The following is a 23,348-nucleotide window of genomic DNA, read 5'->3' on the forward strand; positions in this document are numbered from 1 at the left end:
TGGGAAAGGTGGTGGTCAGTTTGACTAGTACCTGACTGGGAAACGAACTGACAAACTTCCACTTTTGTGTGGATCTCTCTTGGACACTTGAAGAGTAACAACTCATGGTTGGTTATTTTTGTTTTGTTTCTGAGGGCAAAAATCACAAGCAGAAGCTGCTGAAAATAGAATGAGAAGTTAATCAGGTTTATGAGAGATAAAGCCTTAGTTTCAACTCTGAGATGTAGAGAATAGTCTGAAATGCTGATTTTACTGTGTGTGTCTTTAAGCCTGTGATCTTCAGTTATCTTATAGACCCTAAGTTAGCAACATAGCTTTATGATTCAGATCTATTATTATCTGGCCGAATACATCTTTCATTGTCTTAATTATATCTTTGTGATATAGTAAAATCTGTTGTTTAATTTGCAATCAGATCACAAATTAGACAACAGTTTCGAGCAACTTTCTAAAATCACTTGGATGGTTTTGATTTAATGTGGGAAAGATGAGGGAAGAAAACTTAAAGGTCAAGATAACTTAAAGGTCAAGATAATAAGGTGGACCAGATATGTAGAGCTAAACTTTTTGGGCACTTTTGAGTTGAAAAAATTGGCTTTTCATTTAAAAATGTACTTAACATTTATTTTGAAATGAAATTATCAAAAGATTTTGACCTTAGCATAAGCTTTAAATATCAAATACTCAGTTTTATTTTATGAAACAAAAGGAATCTGAAAGAAATTAGACATGATCAAAAGCAAATTTAATTAAAATAGAATATTCTACCTTCAACCTATTAGTCTTGCTACAATTCCTCTTAAGAGACATGGATTTGTTAGAATTTATGTCATCCTAATAATTAACTGAAGTGAAAGAATTTTATTTTTAGAGCTACAGACTCTTTGATGTCATCTAATCCACTACTGATTGTAGCAATTTCTTTAGTAGTGTCCTTGGTAAGTGGATATATAGCTACTATCATTAATAGGAATCTTATTATTCATGAGACAGCATTGCAGTGCTCTTCAAAAAATATTTTTGTCCCAGAGACAAAACAGCTTTATTTTGTCATCTGCATGACAGTTTTATGGTACTGAAAGGAGCACTCAGTGGAATTCCTGTTTGAATTAATTAGCCAAGCCAATATTCCTTTTATAGTGGTGATCTTTTTGAAAAAATGGAATTACTGGAATTATTAGAACTACCAAGTAATTATCGGGGTTGAGGAATTGTGGATAATGGTAGCAGACTGCAATGAAGAAAAAACATGGTCCTAATATTTAAAGAAAAGGAAGGAGAGATATATTCTTAAAGTGACAGTTTAATTTTTATATTGATGTTGGGTAAGCTTCAAGAGCTGGTTATTAAACAAATGGTCTGAGAGCATTTAAAACATGTTATATCTTTAGTAGCCAACATAGGTTTACTTAGAAGCAAGTTATGCCAACCTAACCTTATTTCTTTTTTGATGGTAGATCAGCTGACATAGCAAATCATTTCAGCAGAAAGCTTTTTTTGTTGCTGTTTTTTAAAAAATATTTATTTATTTATTTGGTTGTGCTGGGTCTTTGTTGCGGCAGGTGGGCTCCCTAGTTGCAGCTCACGGGTTCCTTAGTTGCGGCACATGGGCTCCTTAGTTGTGGCATGAGAACTCTTAGTTGCAGCATGCAATGTGGGATCTAGTTCCCTGACCAGGGATCAAACCCGGGTCCCCTGCACTGGGAGCGTGGAGTCTTAACCACTGCGCCGCCAGGGAAGACCCTCAGCAGAAAGTTTGACCACTTTCATGTGATGTCTTTCTGGATATGTATGCTGTTAAATCAAAAAATGGTTAAGTAGATTCGCAGTAAATTGTACAATCATTGGAAAGTCTCTGAATGAAGTACTCTAGGGTTGTATTTTTGACTATGTTTTGTTCAAGATTTTTGTGAGTGATATGGACATATTTGCTCAACTTGTGGAGAACACAAGTTTAAAGAGACTGATACAATGATGCGAGACAGACAAATCCCAGTAGGCTGGTATGTTGGTTCAAAAACAACAGGATGAAATTTAACTGTGTAAAGTCCCTTATTTAGATTTCAGAAATTAGCTGTGTAGGTAGAGGAAGTCAGTTACATGAAAAACAATCTGGGATATATAGTATGAACCAATAACATGATGTGACTACTGAAAAAGCTAACTCAATCTTTTGCTGTATTAACAGAAACATTGGGTCCCCAGCTAGGAATTAGGTTCTTCTGCTGTGTCTGTGACATAGTGGACTATACATGAGTATGGTATTGACAGTTGGGCAGCACAGTGTAGGAGAAACATTATCAAACTAGTGTGTGTATGACAGAAATCACGACACATAGGCAATGCTTGAAGAAACCAGGAGTGCTAGTTTTTAAAGATAAAAAGAACTGGAAGTGGAGGCTGAGAGAGGTTAAGTAAATTGTCCAAGATGGTATCATTAGTTAATGGCAGATCCCATTCTCTACTCTTAGTTCAGCGTTCTTTCTACTCATCACAGTCTGTTCTCCCAGAAAGTATTAAAACCAATACTACCAGGGACAGGTTATTAGGAAGAGGATTTGGGCTCTGCACAAGAGCTTCTAGTGATTGGTGTTGTCCTCTAATATACTGAGTTCTTTGTTACTGGAAGAATTAAAATAGATTCCATATAACTTGTTTATTAGAGACATTGTGTATTTTAAGGGATAATTGTAAGCTGTCAGAAACTGAGCTGGTTATCATATGTGGAGGGCGATCAACCATATTCCTTTTTACATCTCTTGTCCTGGTTAATTATTAATAACGCCCTCTTTCTCACTCTAGGGTGTCCCAGTTTGGATGATAAATTGTATGATTGCCTTCATTATAAGGTCCCTTCCAACTCTGTGTCTGCTGAATGAAGATTATTTCAACATAAATTATATTGTTTGTCATCAGAGATCAACTCTGGTGTCAATATGTGGAGGCTTTGAGAAAGTCCCTTAACTTTTTTTTTGGAAAATTTCAAATGCAAAAGTAGGGAGAGTGGTATAATGAATTCCTAGGTACCTATCACCTAGCTTCACAATTATCAGTTCATGGTCCATCATGTTTGATGAGTCCTCCGTCAACTTTTTCCCGGATTATTTTGAAGTAAATCCAGAGTGTCATATCACATCATCTATAAATATTTCAGTATGTATTGCTACGAGATAATGACTCTTTTTTAAAACATAACTTTACTATCATTGTAACACTTTAAAAAGTTGATACTAATTCTAAAATCTTTCATTACCAGGTAGTATTCAAATTTCCCTGAGTCAATGTATACAGACACACACGCACACACGTAAACAAAATGTGCATGTGTGTTACACACACACATATGTAAACAAAATGTGTGTGTGTTTTACAGTTTGTTTGGATACTGAGAGTGTATATATTGCAATAGACTGATGTATTATTTACAGTCATCTCATCCCTGGTCCCTCCTTCTTTCTCCTGTTTTTCCTTTTCCTCTTCATGGTGTTTTTCTTTCCTGTTCTCCCTCCTCCTCTTCCTCCTCCTTCAGTCTTTTTTCTCTCTTCTTCTTTTTTTTTTTTCATTTTCACTTTATTTGTGAAGAAACTGGGGCATTTGTCCTATAGAGTTTTCCCCCGTCTGAATTTTGATGATTTCAGCCATGTCATTTGCTCCTGTGTTTCCTGTATGAATCAGTTTTCAAAATAATGAGTAGTTTCCTTCACATCTTCCAAAGATAACGTGATTTTTTTTTTTAGTGTATCATGATTAACTCATGGTTAATTGGTTATTGATGTGTTTTAGCCCATTACACTTATTATTGTTGTTGACGCTTGAAGTGACCCATCTTTGGTCAGTGAGAGAGCCTCTTCGTGGTGTTTCTGAGTCTTGTCAATATGACCCCAAAAGCCTTTGATGGCTTTCTTGCTTTCTGGCATGACCAGATATTCCAGGCTCATATTGTACTTTTTTCATTCCAGGCCTCACGCCAGCATTTTCACTCTTCCTCTCCCTCCAGGGAACAACTGCGGGAAGCAATTTCTTGTAAGAAATTGTTGCACTTTGCAAAGTTGCATGTCTATCTCTAGTGAGTTGCTGAGCCAGATTCTCTCAGGTCTCAAGTTACCCCTTGGTTTGTTTAAGTTGGTAGATCAGGCAGCTTTAATAGTTTGAGCCATTCTCCTCTTTTTGAAGTAACTTGGTTGGTTTGTTCAGTCTTTATTCCTTTCTTTGCCTTTTGAGTACAGGCATGCTGTGTTCCTTTTCTGCTTGTGAAATAGAAGTGGAAGGACCAAAGCCTTGTCTCATGATGCTGAACTTTAGTGGCTCAGACCAAGTGCTGAGCAAAACTGTCAGAGGTGTGATTTTGGAAACTCCCACCTAGTCATGGTTAGATATTAAACATTTCATTTCTCCAGGAGGAATGTACATTTCTTCTCTGAACAGCCAAATTTTCTGCCTTAAGTTTGGATACTTAGAACAGCAGAGCCTGAGACAAGGATTTGGGTACATATAGTTTATTTGGAAGGTGATCCCTGGAAACACAGTGAGGGAGTGGGGAAGAGAGACAAGGGAGGCGGAAAAGCCAGAAAAGGGTGCATAAATGAGTGGGTTATTGTTGTGGGTAGATGGGGTTAAAGCCTACTTCCAGCCTCCCAACCATGTAGAACTCCTCCATATTGTCCCAAGGAAGGGCAAAGAAGTTCTTTAGATATCCATTCTCATCCTTTGGTCTTAGTGTCATTCACTTTCAGGCACTGTAGCTTTTTGTCTGTTTGGTTTTTTTTTTTTTTTTTTTTTTTTTGCCAAGCTCTCTTTTAGGCCAGAGAATGTCCTTAGGCAGACAGGTGAAATTACTTGAGCTGGTTTATAGTGTATGTGGGGGGTAGCAGGATGAGGAGGGGAGTTAGGGAAATGGGGAGTGGGGTTTGGGGTGGGGAAGTTGTTTTGCTCCCCAGAGACCATTTGGCCATATCTGGAGATACTTTTGGTTGTCACAACTGAGGGAGGAGGAGAGTGTTACTGGCTGGCATCTAGTGGGTAGAGGCCCGGGATATTGCTAAACATCCTACTCATAGAGTGGCCCCCTACAACAAAGAATTATCCAGCCCCAAATGTCAGTGGGACTGAGGTTGAGAAGCTTCCGTGTACAGGAATCCAGAGCTGCAGTGAGTGCTGAGGTGGGTGGACCAGGTGGATATGGGTGGGGCAACAGCGGCATCTGCTACACTTCTCTAGATATGCTTTGGGTTTCCTACAACTCTGCTTTTGCTGACGATGTTCCCTTCCTAACTTCATTTCTAAATCCTTTTCATTCTTTAATTTTTTGGTATATGTTCTGTATTGTTTCACTTTTTATGAAAGAATATATTAATGTATTTTGTAATTTTTTTTTCTTTTAGAGTTGTTTTTGTTATCTAACACCCAGCTCAAGTGCCACTTCTTTGATGAAGCCATCTCTTATATTCCTTACTAATACCTCCATTTTCAGAATTTCCATGGCATGTTATTTTGTCCATTTAATGTGACACTAATCAGTTTTAACCTTATACTGTTTTTTTCTTTCAGATTGTTATTTTTAAAAATAACATCTATCCTATAAAAATTTTGAAAGAATTGTACGATGAACATCTGTAAAATCTTTATCTTATTTGTCAGTTGTTAACATTTTACCATATTTATTTCTCTCTTTACTCACACACGTGTGCATACGTATGCAGATATAGATTATATTTATATCTATATATCTAAATCTTTTTGCAGAGCCATTTTAAAGTAAGTTGCAAACATTTTGATACTTCACCTCTAGTACTTCAGTATATATCTCTCATTAAAAGGACATTTTTCTTCTATAGAATCTCAATGCCATTATCACGCTCAAGAAATTTAACATTGATACAATAGTATTATCTAATATGTGGCTCATATTTATATTTCCAGTTGTCCATTAATGTCCTTTTAGCTTTTTTCCCCTGATCTGTGGTCCAGGGAAGGATCGTCACTGTATTTACTGCTCATACCTCTTTTATTTTCTTTAATCTAGAATAGTTCTCTTACCATTTTTTTTTTTTCCTTCACTCATGATATCTATGGTTCTGAAGACTCCAGGCCTGTTGTTTTGTAGAATGTCCCACAGTTTGGTTTGTCTGATTATCTCTTCATGATTGCATTTAGCTTAAACATGTTTGCCAAGCTTTCTAAACAGGTGGTGTTATATCCTTCTCAGTGCAGTCATCATAAGGTCCGTGATGCCCGTTTGTTCCATTGTTGGTGTTGCTAAGTTTGACCACGTGGTTAAATTAAGGTAGCATCTGCCAGATTTCTCCATTATAAAGATACCTTTTTTTATATTGTAATTTATTAGTTATCTGTGGGCTGATATTTGAGACTATCCTGTTCCCCAACAAGTTTTTGTCCAATGGTTTTAGTATCCATTGGTTGATGCTATTCTGAATCAATAATTTATTAGTGTTTATAGTTATCTTCATAAATGTCTTACCTCTAAGATCATACCTCCTAGATTGCAACCTTAATTGGAGTAGAATCTCTTAATTCTTATTCTGTTACTGACATGACGTAGAGTATTGTATATGCTCAATATTTTTTGAGGTATTGAGTGAATTAACAAGTAAAGATTATCTCTAAAAATGAGAAAAAAAGCCTTCTTTTATCCTGCCAGTTCAACCTAAATCTTTACAGTTACATACTCTTTTTTCTTAAGCTTCTTCAAGTATAGAATAATCAGTTACCTTTTTTTGTGTGTGTGTGTGTATTGCGTCACATACAATACTATGATTTTTTCCATGGTATCCTCCAAATGGCAATGTCTCTTCTCTGTAAATGCAAAGTTACTTACTCTGTATATTTAAATCAACTTTTTTATCCATCTCACTATGATATTTAGTTCACAGAAAATGAAATGTAAATACATAGTAATGTAGACGCTATATACCTAAATTAATTAATTAACATCAGTTTCACTATGTCATGACAGTCATTATTACTGATTTGTTTAAAAATTATATTTGATACCTAACTACTTTCTAAAACTACAAAAAACAATCATAGAAAGGTTGAGAAAGCTTACTTTCTTTTTATGGTTTCAGATGCATTTTAGTCATTAAAAAAAGTTGGTAACAAATTGTATTAATGAAACATTTTGTGAATATGCATCAGAAAATTATTAAGATTAAAGTTGTCTACAATAGAATATTTATTACTCAATAAAGTAATGCTAATTCATAGCATTTGACTTAAGATATTGTTATTTTATGTGCTGAAATAAGGATACAAAATTTCAAGGTTAAAGGTTCATTTAAAGCATAGCATCTGAAGATGGGACATTATACCCCTTTCCTAATTAGCCTAAGTTTCTAAGAATCAGCAACATAGCAAATTCCCTTTGACATACCTAAGAATTATGTAGCTTAATTTCCTGACAACTGTCTCTTTTTATAAACCACTGAAACAACTGACATGTTTTATCTGGAGAAAAGAAGACTAATAGAAGAAGTCATTTGCAGATGATTTAGGTACTGCCATGTAGGATAATGCTTAGGGTAGGACTTCCATGAATAGGTAAAAGTGATCTGTAGGCATATATATTTTTTCTGTACAAGATAGTACTTTATGCATCGACTAATGACTGCCCAGCAACAGAATCTGCTGCCTATGAAATAGTGAGCACATTTTACCTGGAAGTGGTCATGGAAGTTTGCGTGACCGTCTTACTTTCCCTTCATTCCCTTTGTTCTCTTCTTTCCTTTTATTTGTTCCTCTAGCTCTGTGCTGCCTAGCGTGGTCACTGCTAGCGACAAGTGGCAATGGAGTATTTAAAATATGGGTGATCTGAATTTGAGATGTGCTGTAAATGTGACACAACAGATTCTGAAATCTTAGTACTAAAAATAATGTAAAATATCTCATTAATTGCCTTTATATTCATTGTGCATTGAAATAATACTGTTTTGTATCTATTGGCTAAATAAATAATTAAGATTAATTAATTTTAGTTAATTGTTTTGTTTATGATTATTTATTAAATATTTATTTATTACAATTAATTATCAGTTCCAGATAAGAAGGAATATTCTCCACCCTATCTCTCTCAGTGGTTACAATTAAAAACCCTAGAATACCTAAAGAATATAAACAGCAACTACCTGAGGACTCAGAAAAATAAATAATAGCAGACATACTAAGAAGAGAGATCAAAGCTCAAAGAACGGCCCATATAGAGTTTAAAGGTTAGTTTCCTGTCGCCCCCCGCCCCCCCCCCATTTTTCCTTTCCCATCTCCTGGTTTAGACCCTAGAGTACCCTGGATCCTGGAACTATGCAATGGACCTGGACAGAAGAAGCTGCAAGGAAAACCCTTTCTCTCGGGTCAGAAGATCAAAAGGGTGGGGTGGGGGGGCTTTAGGATGGAGCTTTTTAAACTCTCCTGGCCTTAACTCAGGTAAACTCCAGTGGTGAAACTGGACTCCTGCAGCAGCCTCTCTAACTCTTTTGCTGCTTCACCTTTAGGTGGACACAGTCATGGGAAGCACACGAGAACTTGGGAAGGCTAAAACTCCTGCTTTCTAGCCGGAACACCAGGAAAAGGCACCCCTGGGAGTCAGAGAGTATAGAGGGAAATCACGGAGAGCTGGAGAAAAAGCTGGAGAAAAAGTGAAACTGATGTTAATTAATTAATTTAGGTATATAGCTGGAGAAAAGCATCCTTTAATTTGTGTATGGAATCTCAGGCTTATTTTCGAACTACACATGTATGGAACTGGACAGAATCAATATAGCAAAGGCTTTGAGAATTAAACTGTGGTGTAGACTCTTGCCCAGGTCCCTGACTGGTCTCTGGGTAACATACACTTGGGGAAAACCAGGATAGCATTAAAAGGCTTTGAAAACTCTACTGCCATTTGAACCAAGTCCATAGAACATAGTTTAGCACTTTCAGTCTGAACCTAACTTTATATCAACTTATTTGACAGCTTAAATGAACAAACTCCTTGAAAGACATAAATTATCAAAACTCACTGCAGAAGAAATAGATACTCTGAATAATATTATATCTATTAAAACAATTGAATTCATAGCTTTAAAAAAGCAATCTTTCAAAAATAAAACTCCAGGTCCAGATCATCTCAGGCGAATTCTACTAAACATTTAAGGAAGAAATAGCACCAGTTCACCACAGTCTCTTCCAGAAATTGAAGTGGACACAAAATTTACCAACTCATTTTATAAGGCCACATTCTCCAGGTATAAAAACCAGTCAAAGAAGTACAAGAAAAATAAAGTTTAGACCAGTATCCATCATTTGAAGAGAGAAGCAACTCTTCAAAAAATATCAGCAGATTGAATCTAGCAGAACAAAAAAATGTATCATGACCAGGTGGGCTTTATCCTAGGAATAAATAACACGTTCAACATTTGAAAATCAATCATGTTATTCTCATTATTTACAGACTAGTATACAAGATAAACTGTATGATCATATCAATAGATGCAGAAAAAACATTGGACAACATTCAAAATCTGTTCATAACAAATACTTTTAGCAGACTAGGAATAGAAGGGAATTTCCTCAACCTGAACCTGAAAAGACATCTACACAAAACCTACAACTAACATCATACATGGTAAAAAAAACTAATGCTTTCCTCCTAAGATTGAGAACAAGGTAAGGATGTTTACTTTCACCACTCCTGTATAACTTTATACTAGAAATTGTAGACAGAGTAGTAAGGCAAGAAAAAGAAATAAAAGGCATGCAGGTTGGAAAGGAAGAGATAACACTGCCTCTGTTTGCCTCTGTTTGTGTTCTAGCGGGAAGTGACACAGGAAACTGTTACAGAGTAGAAGAATCTCAACCCTTTGATATGACATGATTGTTTATGTAGAAAATCCCAAGGAATTTTTAGAAAACTCCTAGAACTAATAAGTGAGTTTTCTGTGGTTGTAGGATACAAGGTCAACACAGGAAAATCAATCATATTTTTTTATGCTAGCAAGAACAGTTGGAAACAAATTTTAAAAACAGTGCCATTATAATAGCTACTCTCTCTCAAAATAAAGTACAATAAATAAAATGGAAAGAAAAAAGAAATAGTTATAAATTTAATAAGATATGTTCAGGATCTATATGCAGATGAAAGGAATCAAAGACCTTGGGACTTCCCTGCTGGTGCTGTGGCTAAGACTCCACGCTTCCACTGCAGGGGGCACAGATTCCATCCCTGGTTGGGGAACTAAGATCCTGCATGCCACATGGCATGGCCGAAAAAAAAAAACAAAGGAATCAAAGACCTCAGTAAATGGAAAGACGTATCATATTGATGGATTGGAAGACTCAATATAGTTGTCATTTTTCCTAAATTAATCTATAGTTTTAGTGTAATTCCCATCAAAATCCCAGCAGGATTTTGTAGATATTGATAAGATGATTTTAAAATTTATTTGGAAAGGCAAAGGAATTAGAATAGCAAAATAATTTTGGAAAGAGGAACAAAGTTGGAGGAATCAGACTACTAAATTTTAAGACTTGTCATCAGGGTGGTACAGTATTGACAAAAGAATAGACATGAATCAATAAAATAAAATACAAAGTACAATAATGGAACCACATAAATATGGTCAGTTTATTTTTCACAATTATGAAAAAAACACTTCAATGGAAAAAAGGGGTAGTCTTCTTAAAAAATGGTGCTAGAGTGATTGAGCACCTCTATGCCAAGGGAAAAAAAATAACCTCCATCTATATCTTAAACCATGTACAAAAAATAATGAATCACATTCTGAAATGTAAAATTTCAAACTATAAAACTCTGAGAATAAAACATAAGTAGGAAGTCTTTGTAACTTGAGTTAGGCAATGAATTCTTAGATACAGCATCAAAAACACAATCTGTAAAAGAAAAAAGTTGATGAATTGGATTTCACCAAAATTAAAACCTTTGTTCTGCTGAAGATGCTGTTAAGAGAGTGAAAAGATAAGACACAGTGGGAGAAAATATTTGTAAATCACATATCTAACAGAGGACAAATTTCAAGAACATATAAAGAGCTCTCAAAAGTCAATAATAAGAAAACAAACAACTGAATAATAAGCAATGAGCAATAGATTTGAACAGTCTACCAAAGAAGATATACAGATAGCAAATAAGCATGTAAAAAGATGCTCAACTTCCTTAGTCATTAGGTAAATGTAAATTAAAACCATAATGAGATGCCATGAGACACCTGTTGGAAGCACTAAAAACAACAAGGACTATGAGAACAACAAACTGACCACATCAGTTGGTGAGAATGTGTATCAGTTGGAACTCTCATGCATTGTTTCTGTGACTATTAAATGAAACAGCCATTCTGGAGAAGAGTCTGTGACTATTAAATGAAACAGCCATTCTGGAGAAGAGTTCGGCAATTTGTTTTAAGGTTAAAGATACACTTTTTCATATGATCTAGCAGTTCCACTCCTAAGTATTTACTAGAAATGATAATCATTTTTCTAGAGATGGAAATTTTGTATTCATACAAAAACCTGTACATGGATGTTTGTAGCTGCATTATAAGACTGGAGATAACCCAAGTGTCCTTCATTGGGTAAATGGATAAACAAACTGTGGTACATCCATACGATGAAACACTAGTCAGCCAAGGAAAGGAACAGACTATTCATACATGCATTTAAATGTATCAATACATTTGGCTGGATTTTAAATACCTTACTATATGATTCTAAATATGACATTCTGGAAAATGTGAAACTGAAGGGACAGAGAACAGATCAGAGGTTGCCAAGGATGAGGGATGGTGGGAAAGTTCAACGACAAAGGCATAGCATGAAGAGATTTTGGAGGGTATCCTAATTTTGGTAGCATTTATACAAATCTATGCATGTGAATCTACACATATGATAAAACTCATTTAACTCTACACAAAAAAGGTACATTTTACTGTATATAAAATTTTAAAAAATAGTTAAAAATTTAATTTCATCCTTTTCTTTTTACTCTTTTCAAGTTGCTACTAATAATTTTTAAATTATGTATATGGCTTGTATTATATTTCTGTTGCGCAGCGCAGCTTAGATACTGGAAATGCAAATAAGGAGTACGTGTGGTCTCAGTCTAGAGACAGGAATCTGATAGAAGGAAGTCTCATAAGGAAAGGAGGGAAATTTAAATGATCTCAGTTTAATCTACCCCCACTTTCATCCTTTCCTCTACAGATAATTTTTGAGGGCCTGTTTCATGCAAATTATAACAACTCTCAGATATAATTCTTTATAGTCTCTTTTTCTTAATATAGGAAAAGAAATTTTACCTCTTAAGACCAAAAAATGTGCTGTACAATGGAATCATTGGCAGTATCTCTGAATTTGTGGGGAAAACAGAGTGTATGTTTGAGGCATTTGATAAGTTTCTTCATCATATCCTTGTGATGAATGTTCAGGTTTGTAGGTTTTTTTTTTTGCAAAATTTTAAGATTTATTAATTATTGATGCTGTGTAACTGAGCATTTTAATTTTTATATTTTTCTGCATTTAAAATGTTTCTACATATTTGAAATACTTCATGTTTTAAAAAGATATCAATCAATTAAAAAAATAGTAGGCATATAGATGGTAGATAGACAAAAATGATAGATAAATGGATAGTGATATGGGCATAGACTAGATCCTAGTACTTCATTCAGCCTTTTACTAGTCCTAAGCATGAGGGACTCCTATAAACTTCAAATAAATAATCCACACGTGTACAAATGTTGTAAGTTACAAAGTGCTTTCGAACCTATTATTTCATTAGAACTAGACAGCATCCCATAAGGTATGAAGAACAATGATTTTCATGTCTTACATTTTTTTCAGATGAGGGAAATGAGGTTCAATGAGTTTCAATGATTTATAGAAGGTTACACAGATAATATACTGTGAAACTATTACTCAAATCTAACCTATTCCCTTGCCAATCTACCCTATAGGAAGGAGTATGAGGGGGTAGGGGAAGTCTTTACTACCCTGTCTTGCTGTCACCCAGTGGATTGGGGAAGAAAGGGTAGAAGAGAACTGAGTACACACACTGAACCTCAGAGGTGGGGGTCTGCTTCGTGCATGGGATACACTCGTGGTCCTGCAGGCCTCCAGTACGTGTCTTTTGGTAGAACCTGGGCAGACAGTCCCCACAGACGGCATTAGAGGTAGCTGTACAGTTAGCCTTCTGGATACGATTGATGACAGCACAGGTGATGCAAGTCTGACATCTGTGGTGGCCCCAGCTGCTTTTGTATCTGAGGGGAGGGCAGGCTGTGCAGTATGCATCTCTACCTTCTCCGTAACCACAATCCTGCTAGTACTGGAGGGTCTCCTGCAGAGGTGGGGAGGCGGCTGTGGCTCACCGCGGGGACAAAGAAAATGGCAGCAGCAGTTCTGGGGAGGACTCATTGGCGTGAGCCCTCCCGGAGGCTGCTGTCAGTCCCACCCAACAGCCTGTTGGCTCCAATGCTGCAGGTTTGTAGTATTTGGGGGTAAATATTATTGTTTGAATGATTGCACCCAAGAGGTACTGATAATTGAACTGTGGCTGCCAGAGAGGGAGTTTCCCAGAAGCATGGTTAGCCAGTCTGTGTATAACTTGAAAGTGAGAGTGCCAGCCCTAAATTGGAATAGAACCTAAGAATATTCTGATGGGTTGTAAATAGAGAGGTGAATCTAACAAGATTGAAATGTAATAGAGATAAATTTAAACTCCTGAAATGGCTTCCGAAATTCAGGTATCCAAGTTAAGAATGAGGGATATATGGCTTAGCATTAGTGTATATGTAAAATTTGGGGGCTTTTAGTTGATAGGACGCGTAATATGAGTTAACATTGATATGGCTGCCAAAAAAGCTACTTCAATTTGCAGTGGTATTTATTAATAGAAGTTTAGTATCTAAAATGAAGGCATGGATTTTTTTTTACTTGATTCTGTGTTCTTTAGAGCACACCTGGAATCTTGTGTTTGGTTCTGGGTATTACCCTCTAAGAGGACTGTTGACAAACTGGTACACATGCAGAGAAGAGAGAGGAGACAGTGATAAAGGAAATGGAGACCAAGTCATAAGAGGAATAGTGAAAGAAACTGGGATATTTAACCTGGTCAAGAGGTGACTCATGGTGGGGTTGAAAGAGAGGTCTCAAGAACTGCCTGCAAATAATTGAAGGGCTCTGATATTAAAGTGAAACTACACTTGTTCCATAAATTCCTAAGAACCAGTAGATGAAATTTTCAGAGAAAGATAGGTTGCATTTCAGTGTAAGGAAACACTATCAAGAGTTAGAACTAACTTTTGGAAATAAGTTAACCTCTCCAAAATCTTTTGTAGAACTGTTGCTTAAACCTGCCTTTCTGTTGAAAATCTCCTTCAGCCTAGCATTTCCACAAGACTCTTGTCTGACCCTTACTTCCCATAATTGGGAGTTTCAGTAAATAATCATTTTATGTAGCCACTGATAGGAATAATTCTTCCATCATTGGCAAAATACCACTTATTTACCATTTGAATTGCTTCTTTGAAACTGTGTTTTCCTGGCAGTTATTTAAGCTTAAGATAGACAAAATAGCACTATACTATAAGAATAAGGAAAGGAGCTTGTGGACAAGCTGTGTTCCTTCTGTAACCGGGGAGCAGGACATGTGGCCCGCTCTGTGGATCTGGTGATTGGGCCTTCCTGAGATGGTGCTGATATGCTCTGAAGAGTGTCAGCTGGCAAGGCACAGCATGTAAATAAAAACTTTCTAGCACCGATTGTGATTTCTATGAAGAATTGTAGATGTGTATTTTCAAAGAGAAGTTTTCCTGCCCCATTGGTCCTACAGTGGTAGTCTGTCAATTTTCAGGGAATCATGAAAAATAAGACTTGAAACTGCCATTTTGTGGTTACGTGTTTGTTATACTTCTAGCCATTCTAGGTGTTTTGTTTCTTTACTTTTTCTTTCTTTGTTTGTTTCTTTCTTAACCTCACCTTATATCACCTCTGATCCTATTTTTATTTCTTTGTTCTCTTGCCTGCTTTTCCTTTTTATGAAAAGTTGGAGTAAGCAGTATCCAAGTGATCTGTACTCTGTGTTTGTATCATCTTCTCCAGGGTGAAATAAAGGAAATGCGATGTTATTGCTCTTCTCCATGATTTGTGTTGGTCTTTTTCCACCATCTCTGCCTTGAGGTCAGGGACTATGTTTTCTACTTCCTAGATAACTCCCCAGGTATCTAATATGTGCATCTGTGCATGGTGGGTTTTTAATAAATGTTCTCGTCTGATTTACTGACCATTCTCCCTAGCAAGGAAACATTGCTGCATTTTATTCCCAAGAGGCTATAGAGTATTAAGGTAGAGTGTTTTAGGAGTTCTTTGAGGTTGAAAGTAAGATTTTGAGAAATTCTGAAATGTAAGAGTGTGAAATTCTGAAAGATATTTATTTCTTTGTTTTGAAAATTACTTGTATAATATTTTTACTATGTGTAATATGGTAATCTCTATTTTCTTTCTCTCTAAAAGGATCCTTTCAGTTGAGGGTGTAATAATTGGTATACATTGTTTCCTTTAAAAAATTTATTGCGTATTTAAATAATTTTGGCAGCTTTAAAAAATTTTTTCAAATCAATGAAAATTAAAAAAAAATTAACACTCCCAGTACTCTCTTTTAAAAGGACCCATTTGGGGAACTTGTTGAAAAATAAAGGTCTTTGTAAGTATTCATCTTATAAAAACATTCTTTGCTTTTAAAAAGGACTCATTGCAGAGTTTCTTTAAATGGAGAACTCTCCAATTGCATTTTCAAGATGATTTTATTTATAAAAAATAATTTACTCATAACCGTTGAGTAAACACTTTCTAATTTATTTGTGTTTAAGTTTGGATTAAAATGGGATGAATTTTTGCATCAGATTAAAGAAAACAATGGCTTTATTGAGATATAATTCACATACCATGCAATTCACTCTTCGAAATGTACAATTTAGTGGTTTTTAATACATTCACGAAGTTGTGCAACCATCAACACAAATTCCAGAACATTTTCATCTCCACAAAAAGAAACTTTGTGCTTGTTAGCAGTAACTCCCCACTCCCCCGTTTCCAGGCCCCTGGCTACCATCAATCTACTTTCTGTCGCTATGGATTTACATATTCTGGACATTTCATAGAAGTGGAATTACACAACAGTCATACAATATGTGGCCTTTTGTGTCTGGCTGTTTTCACTTAGCATAAAGTTTTCAAGGTTTATCCACATTGTAGCATATATCAGTACTTTTTTTTTTTTTTTTAATAGTTGAATAATATTCTATTATATGTATATACCACATTTTATTTATCCATTTATCAGTTGATGAACACTGAGTTGTTTCTTTTTGGCTATTGTGAATAATGCTGCTACAAACATTCATGTGCAAGTCTTTGTGTGGACATACGTTTCCATTTTTCTTGGGTGTATACCTAGGAATGGAATTGGTGGGTCCTGAAGTAACTCTATGTTTAGCATTCTGAGGATTGCCAAACTGTTTTCCAAAGCGATGGCACTGTTTTATATTCTCACCAGCACTGTATGAGGGTTCCAGTTTCTCCACAGCCTCACCAACACTTGTCATTATTTGTCTTTTTGATTGTAGCCATCATAGTGGGTCTGAAGTGGTATCTTATTGTGGTTTTGATTTTCATTTCCTTAATGACAAATGATGTTGAGCATCTTTTCATACGTTTATTGACCATTTCTATATCTTCTTTGGAGAAATGTCTATTCAAATCCTTTGCTCATTTTTAATTGGGTTGTTTGCCTTTTATTGTTGAAGTAAAAGGGTTGTTTATATTCTGGGTATGAGTCCTTTATCAGATATGTGATTTGCCAAATCCTAAATCCAAATTTTTTCCCATTCTGTGGGTTGTCTTTTCACTTTCTAGGTATTGTTCTTTGAAGGACAAAAGTTTTAAATTTTTATGAAGTCCAGTTTACCTACTTTTGTTGCTTGTGCTTTTGATTTATCATCTAAGAAAACATTGCCTAGTTATGAAGATTTACTCGTATGTTTTCTTTGAAGATTTTTATAGTTTTTGCTCATACACTTAGGTCTTAGATCCATTTTGAGTTAATTTTTGTATATGGTATGAGTTGGGACTCAAGTTCATTCTTTTGCATGTGGCTATCCAGTTCTCCCAGCACCATTTGTTGAAAAGACTCTGTCTTAGTCTGTTCAGGCTGCTATAACAGATTACCATACACTGGGTGGCTTAAACAACAGATGTTTATTTCTCACAGTTCTGGAGGCTGGGAAGTCTGAGATGAAGGTGCTGGCAGAGTCATTGGTGAGGGTCTTCTTCCTGGTTCATAAACAGTCTGTCTTTTTGTTATAACCTCGCATGGCAGAAGCGGGAGGGGCCTTCTCTTGGTTCTCTTTTATAAGGGCACTAATCCCATTCATGAGGGCTCTGCCCTTATGACTTAATCACGCACAAAGGCCCACCTACAAGTACTGTCATACTGGGGATTAGGTTTCAACATATGAATTTTAAAGGGACACAAACATTCAGTCTATAGCAGACTCTTTTATTTAAAAATTTTTTTAAAATTGTGTAAAATATATATAACAAACATCTCAGTAGTGTTAAGTACATTCACATTGTTGTGCAATCTCCATAACTCTTTTCATCTTACAAAACTGAAACTCTGTACCCTTTAAAGAACAACTTCCCATTCTCCCCTTCTCCCAGCTCCTGCTAACCACCATTCTCCTTTCTGCCTCTATGAATTTGACTACTCTGGGTACCTCATATAAGTGAACTTATACAGTATTTGTGTTTTTTATGACTGGCTCATTTCACTTTCCATAACGTCCTCAAGGTTCATCCATATTATACCATGTGTCAAAATGTATTTGTGTGTGTGTGTGTGTGTATGTATGTGTGTGTGTGGACCATTTTTAAAGTCTTTATTGAATTTGTTACAATATTGCTTCTGTTTTATGTTTTGGTTTTTTGGCCACAAGGCATGTGGGATCTTAGCTCCCTGACCAGGAATTGAACCCGTACCCCCTGCATTGGAAGGCGAAGTCTTAACCACTGGTCTGCCAGGGAAGTCCCAGAATGTCCTTTTTTAAAGCTGATTAATATTCCGTTGTATTTGTACACTGCATTTTGTTTATCCATTCATCTGTCAATGGACACTTGTGTTGTTTTCATTAGTCTATCGTGAATAATGCTGCTGTGAACCTGAGTATGAAAATATTTGTTTGAGACACTAACACTGATTTCACTTCTTTTGAATATATACCCAGAGTAGAATTGCTGGATCATATGGTAATTGTATTTTTAAATGTTTGGGGTACTGCCATATTGTTTTCCATAGCAGCTGCATCATTTTACATTTCCACCAGTGGTGCACAGGGGTTCCAGTTTCTCCACAACCTCGCCAACACTTGTTATATTCTCTCTCTCTTTTTTCTTTAATAGTCATCCTTATGGGTGTCAAATGATGAAAAACTCTTTTTGCCCCACTGAATTGTCTTGGCACCCTTGGCAGAAATCAATTGACTATAAATATGAAAGTTTATTTCCAGAGTCTGAATTCTGTTCCATTGATCTGTATGTCTGTCCTTATGTCGTTACCACACTGTCTTGATCACTGTGGCTTTGTAATAAATTTTGAAATTGGGAAGTGTGAGTCTTTCAACTTTGCTCTTTTTCAGGATTACTTTTTGGCCATGGTGGATCCCTTGCATTTCCATATAACTTTTAGGATTGGTTTGTCAATTTCTGCAAAAAAATAAGCCAGCAGGATTGCATGAAATCTGTAGATTAATTTAGATAGTATTGCCATCTTAACAATATTAAATCTCCTGATCCATGAACATGAGTTGTTCATCTCCCATATACGTAGGCTTTCTTTAAAGTCTTTCAACAATGTTTTGTAGTTTTTAAAGTGCAAGTCTTAACACTTCTTTCGTTAAGTTTATTCCTAAGTATTTCATTCTTTTTGATGTTGTTGTAAATGGAATTATATTCTTAACTTTATGTTTGGATTGTGTGTTAGTAGTGTATAGAAAAGCAGTTGATTTTATACATCTATCTTGTATCTTGCAACCTTGTGAAACTTGTTTATTAGTTCTCATAGTTTTGTGTGTGTGTGTCTGTGTGTGTGTGTGTGTGTGTGTGTGTGAATTCTTTAGGGTTTTCTATATGCAAGATCATGTCATCTGTGGATAGAGATAAGTTTAGTTTTTCTTTCCAATCTAGATGCCATTCATTTCTTTTTCTTGCCTAATTGCCCTGGCTAGAACCTCTAGTACAGTGTTGAATAGAATTGGCAAGAGTAGATATCCTTGGATCAGATTTCTAATGTTTAGTGGTTTGGAAATATGTATTACTGACAGTGCTCCTTTGAGAACTTGAAAATCCAGCTTTGTGTCCTCCTGTAGTAACAAAAGTAATAAAATTTCTTCTATTGGAATTTAGCATGCTATTTAGTTTTTGAACATCAAGGCACAATAGATTCTAGCTTGGCTTTTTCCAAAACTTTAATGCCTCTGTTCTATTAACTTATGGGTATAGTTGAGTAAGAATGAGTAATCAGTACATTTATATTGTCTTTGCCTCTTAGTCTTGGCTTGGGGTAATGCTTTATAGTTAGAACACTTGAAGGAAGTTTATAATTTGTAATAGATATAGTTAAAACCAGGGATAATGATTGTGGTAGGGTGAAGGAGAGGTAGTGATTGTACTACTTTTGATAATTTAATTCCACACCCAACTTCTGAAGAGTCTATTTTCTTGTTTAGATTTATTCCCTACAGAAAGTGGTAGAAGTAACTCTTCCATACTTTATTCTTTTTTTTTTTAAATAAATTTATTTATTTATTTTTGGCTGCGTTGGGTGTTCGTTGCTGCGCGCGGGTTTTTTCTATTTGTGGTGAACAGGGGCTACTCTTCATTGCGGCGCGCGGGCTTCTCATTGCGGTGGCTTCTCTTGTTATGGAGCACGGGCTGTAGGCTCACGGGCTTCAGTAGTTGTGACACGCAGGCTCAGTAGTTGTGGCTCGCAGGCTCTAGAATGCAGGCTCAGTAGTTATGGTGCACGGGCTTAGTTGCTCTGCGGCATGTGGGATCTTCCTGGACCAGGGCTTGAACCTGTGTCCCCTGCATTGGCAGGCAGATTCTTAACCACTGCACCACCAGGGAAGCCCTATTCTGTACTGTAGATTTTGTCAGTACTTAGCCAATTCAGAGAACAGAATTTCTTTCATATATTGAGCATTTCTTGAATATATTCTGTATCTATTGTACTTTGCCCTGTCGGAGAAGACATGAAATAAGTATAAGAGCATATTTATTCTCTGAATGCTTACAAGATATTTAGGAAGATCAAGTTTATGTCCTTACTTTGTACTGCTGTGTATTTGTGCTGCAGTGTATATGTTCTGTCCCCCTCACTAAATGTAAGCTCCTTGAGGATAACCATCTTTGTATTGACATGGTATGTATCATAGTGCCTCACATGTACCATGTGTTTATTATGAATTTTTAAAATTAATGGAGCTACGAAACCAATATAAGACTACAGTTAAATACTCACTGAATGGCATAACCAATCAGTATTGTTGAATTTCAGAAGTAACAATGATCAGTGTGTACTGGATTTATTAGGGAAGGCTTCATGCAAGAGAAGGTAATTAAGAGGGCTCATACAGGATGAGTAAGAACTGAGCAAGGGGAAAGAGCATTTCAACTAGGTGTCATAGTTTGGAGGTCAGCGAGTGGATCATGTTGATTGGAATAGAAAATTGGTATTGGCTTGTAGATAGAGAGAAGGGTGGGTAAATAAGGAACATTGTGTTTTGGAGGCCTTAAATGCCAGTTTGAAAAGTTTGCTCTTACTCCATTTGACATTAGAGAACCATTGAAATTTTTTGAGCTAGGATGTTTTGGGGCAAAGCAGTACTTTAAGATTTATTTTATGATAGTATGTATTATGGGCTGGACGTATTGGGAGACCATTTAAGAGGGTATGGTAGTAATTCTTCTAGTCTGTTGAGTCCTTAAAAACAGAGTTTTTTGTTTGATCTTTCATGCCCAGCATAGTGCCTAGAGGAGAGTTCAAATTTTTGTTCTTTGGATGCATAACTGTATGGACTAAGTCATCTGGGCCTGGGTTGAGCTGTTAGCAGTAGGAAATATGCATATGCGAAACATTTTGGGGAAAAAATTGAGATGACTTGTTTTCTAAGAGTATAAAGGGTGTGGGTCAGTTCAAAGATGACATTAAAGTTTCAGCATAGGTGACTAAGGAGTAGCAGTGCCATCCCTAGAAATGGGGAAGTCAGTTAGGGGAAGAGAGGAGTGAGAAAAGGGATAGTCATGAGCATGTTTTTAGACTTGTTGAGTTTGAAGTTGAAATACATAGTACACAGGGTTAGAAAGGCTCAAATGAAAACTGAATTCTGAATGTTTGAATTTAGATGTCACTATGAAGATATTATTGTTTGAGCAGTAAAAATGACTGGACTGATACAACACTATGTGTGTGCATGGGTACAGAGGTTGTGGGCATGTATGCAAGTATACACACTCTTGTACACTAGAACCCAGTATGTGTGTTAGATTGTGGATATACTAATCTGCTTGTTGGTGTTAGTGGAATGATGAGGACTGATTCTTGGGGTGAGCAGAGGGAAAAAAAAGGAAGCTAAAGAAGGAGAAAGGAGAGGAACAGAGAGGTAGAAGATCTTATAGTACAAATTTGCCGAGGAGCTTTTGTAATTTATCTTATGCTTCAATATAATACTTTCAATAGTAATAACACTGTTACTAACAATAGTAGTACTCCTGTTTGACTTGTTGAGTGCTTACCATATGCCAGACACCTAGCTAGACATGCTATCTCTTTTTACCCTCATAACAAATCTGTGATGTCAGTACTATTATATCTTCTTTTTACTGATGAGGAAACTGAACTCTAAAGAAGTTAAAACTTGCCCAAATGACTTGAACTAATAAATAATTAGGAGATCCTGTGGTTTTAAATCTGACTTTTTGGACTCCAAGCCAAATGTTCTTTCCACTATACCAAAGGTTTGTGTGTTTAATTTCTTCAAGACAAGGACTTTATCTTCAGAAAATCAGTCCTTGATAAAGGCTTATTAATTAGCAGGCAGTGATTGGACAGTAATGTTTCCTATTAACAAAATCTGCATGTACTTTGGATGTTATTGCTTCTACTTTTCTACATGGGTATTTATATTTATAGTGTATTAGGAGGTAACACTTTCTGATTGCATGCTGTGGATGTTAATTTAAAAGAAGATATCAGTTCTTTCGTTTCTGAAAGTGCTTTTCAGTATTTTTGTTAAACTTCTTTTAGAAGTTTTTCTGATGCACTCCTCAGATCATTCATACATTTGCAAGGAAATAAGAAGGGCTGACATTTTCTTTTATTTCAGGGGATATCATTTTCAATGCCCAGTACCCAGAGCTGCCTCCCGACTTTATCTTTGGAGAAGATGCTGAGTTCCTGCCAGACCCCTCGGCTCTGCATGTGAGTACTGCAGGCCTGTTTGGATGATCTCTGTTTGCTGAAAGGAGAATAAAGTTAGCTTCTGATAATTCTTTAACAGATACATTTGCTGAACATATGGATTTTTTCCACCCCTTTTTTCTCTGTCCTATGAAATAAGTATAACTCGTTATGTGCCAAAATAATAAGAGATTTTTTTTCATTGCAGTTTTACTTTCAGACTATTTTGAATTAATGAAAACCTCTAGCATATTGGTTAAAATATATTTACTTCAGCTGAAGGAGACATGTTGAAAACATTTTCTTTGTTTTAACTTAATATTTCATGCCTGCAATCAATTTTCTAATGTTTACTAACACTTCATCACGGGGCTTGTTAGGGGAGTGTTTCTTGGCTCTTCAGGAGGCCTTTTTTTGTATAGAAGTGAAAGTGGCAAATTTGGACTTACATCTGCATTTTCTCAGTATTATTATCAGAAGGGTAAAGACCAGATTAAGTGTTCTTTATTAAGCAAGACCAAAAACTTTGTAGTTGAAGTAAAATGTTTCTGGATTTAAAGCAGAGAAAAGGGTGGTAGTACTTGTCAGAGCACATGTGGTTTGTATAAAAAATGTTTTTTTCATGGCTAGTGGAGAAAAGCATGTGCCATTTTGTTTAAAAGGTCTGACCAGACAAAATGTCTCTCTCTTTCCCTTCTCAAGTTTGAATTTGCTATGATGCCTATACCATAAGAGGTTCTATTATTGTTCAAAAACTATGTTCTTAGTTTTGTTTTTTGGAAATTTTTTTTTGTCTCATTGAAGTTTTGTAATTAAAAGTTTGAGG

The 23,348-nt window shown here is 35.9% G+C and overlaps 1 protein-coding gene across 1 annotated transcript in view; it reads left to right on the top strand.

Annotated features, from left to right (window-relative positions):
• Positions 1-23,348, top strand: part of BABAM2 (BRISC and BRCA1 A complex member 2) — a 442,279-nt gene that overhangs the window by 70,117 nt on the left and 348,814 nt on the right. The window contains exon 4 of the mRNA XM_068564980.1: positions 22,449-22,543. Within this exon, the coding sequence (XP_068421081.1) occupies positions 22,449-22,543 (95 nt within the window). The remainder of the gene's footprint in view (positions 1-22,448; positions 22,544-23,348) is intronic.

Source organism: Eschrichtius robustus, chromosome 15, assembly GCF_028021215.1.
Source record: "Eschrichtius robustus isolate mEscRob2 chromosome 15, mEscRob2.pri, whole genome shotgun sequence".
Lineage (NCBI taxonomy): Eukaryota > Metazoa > Chordata > Mammalia > Artiodactyla > Eschrichtiidae > Eschrichtius > Eschrichtius robustus.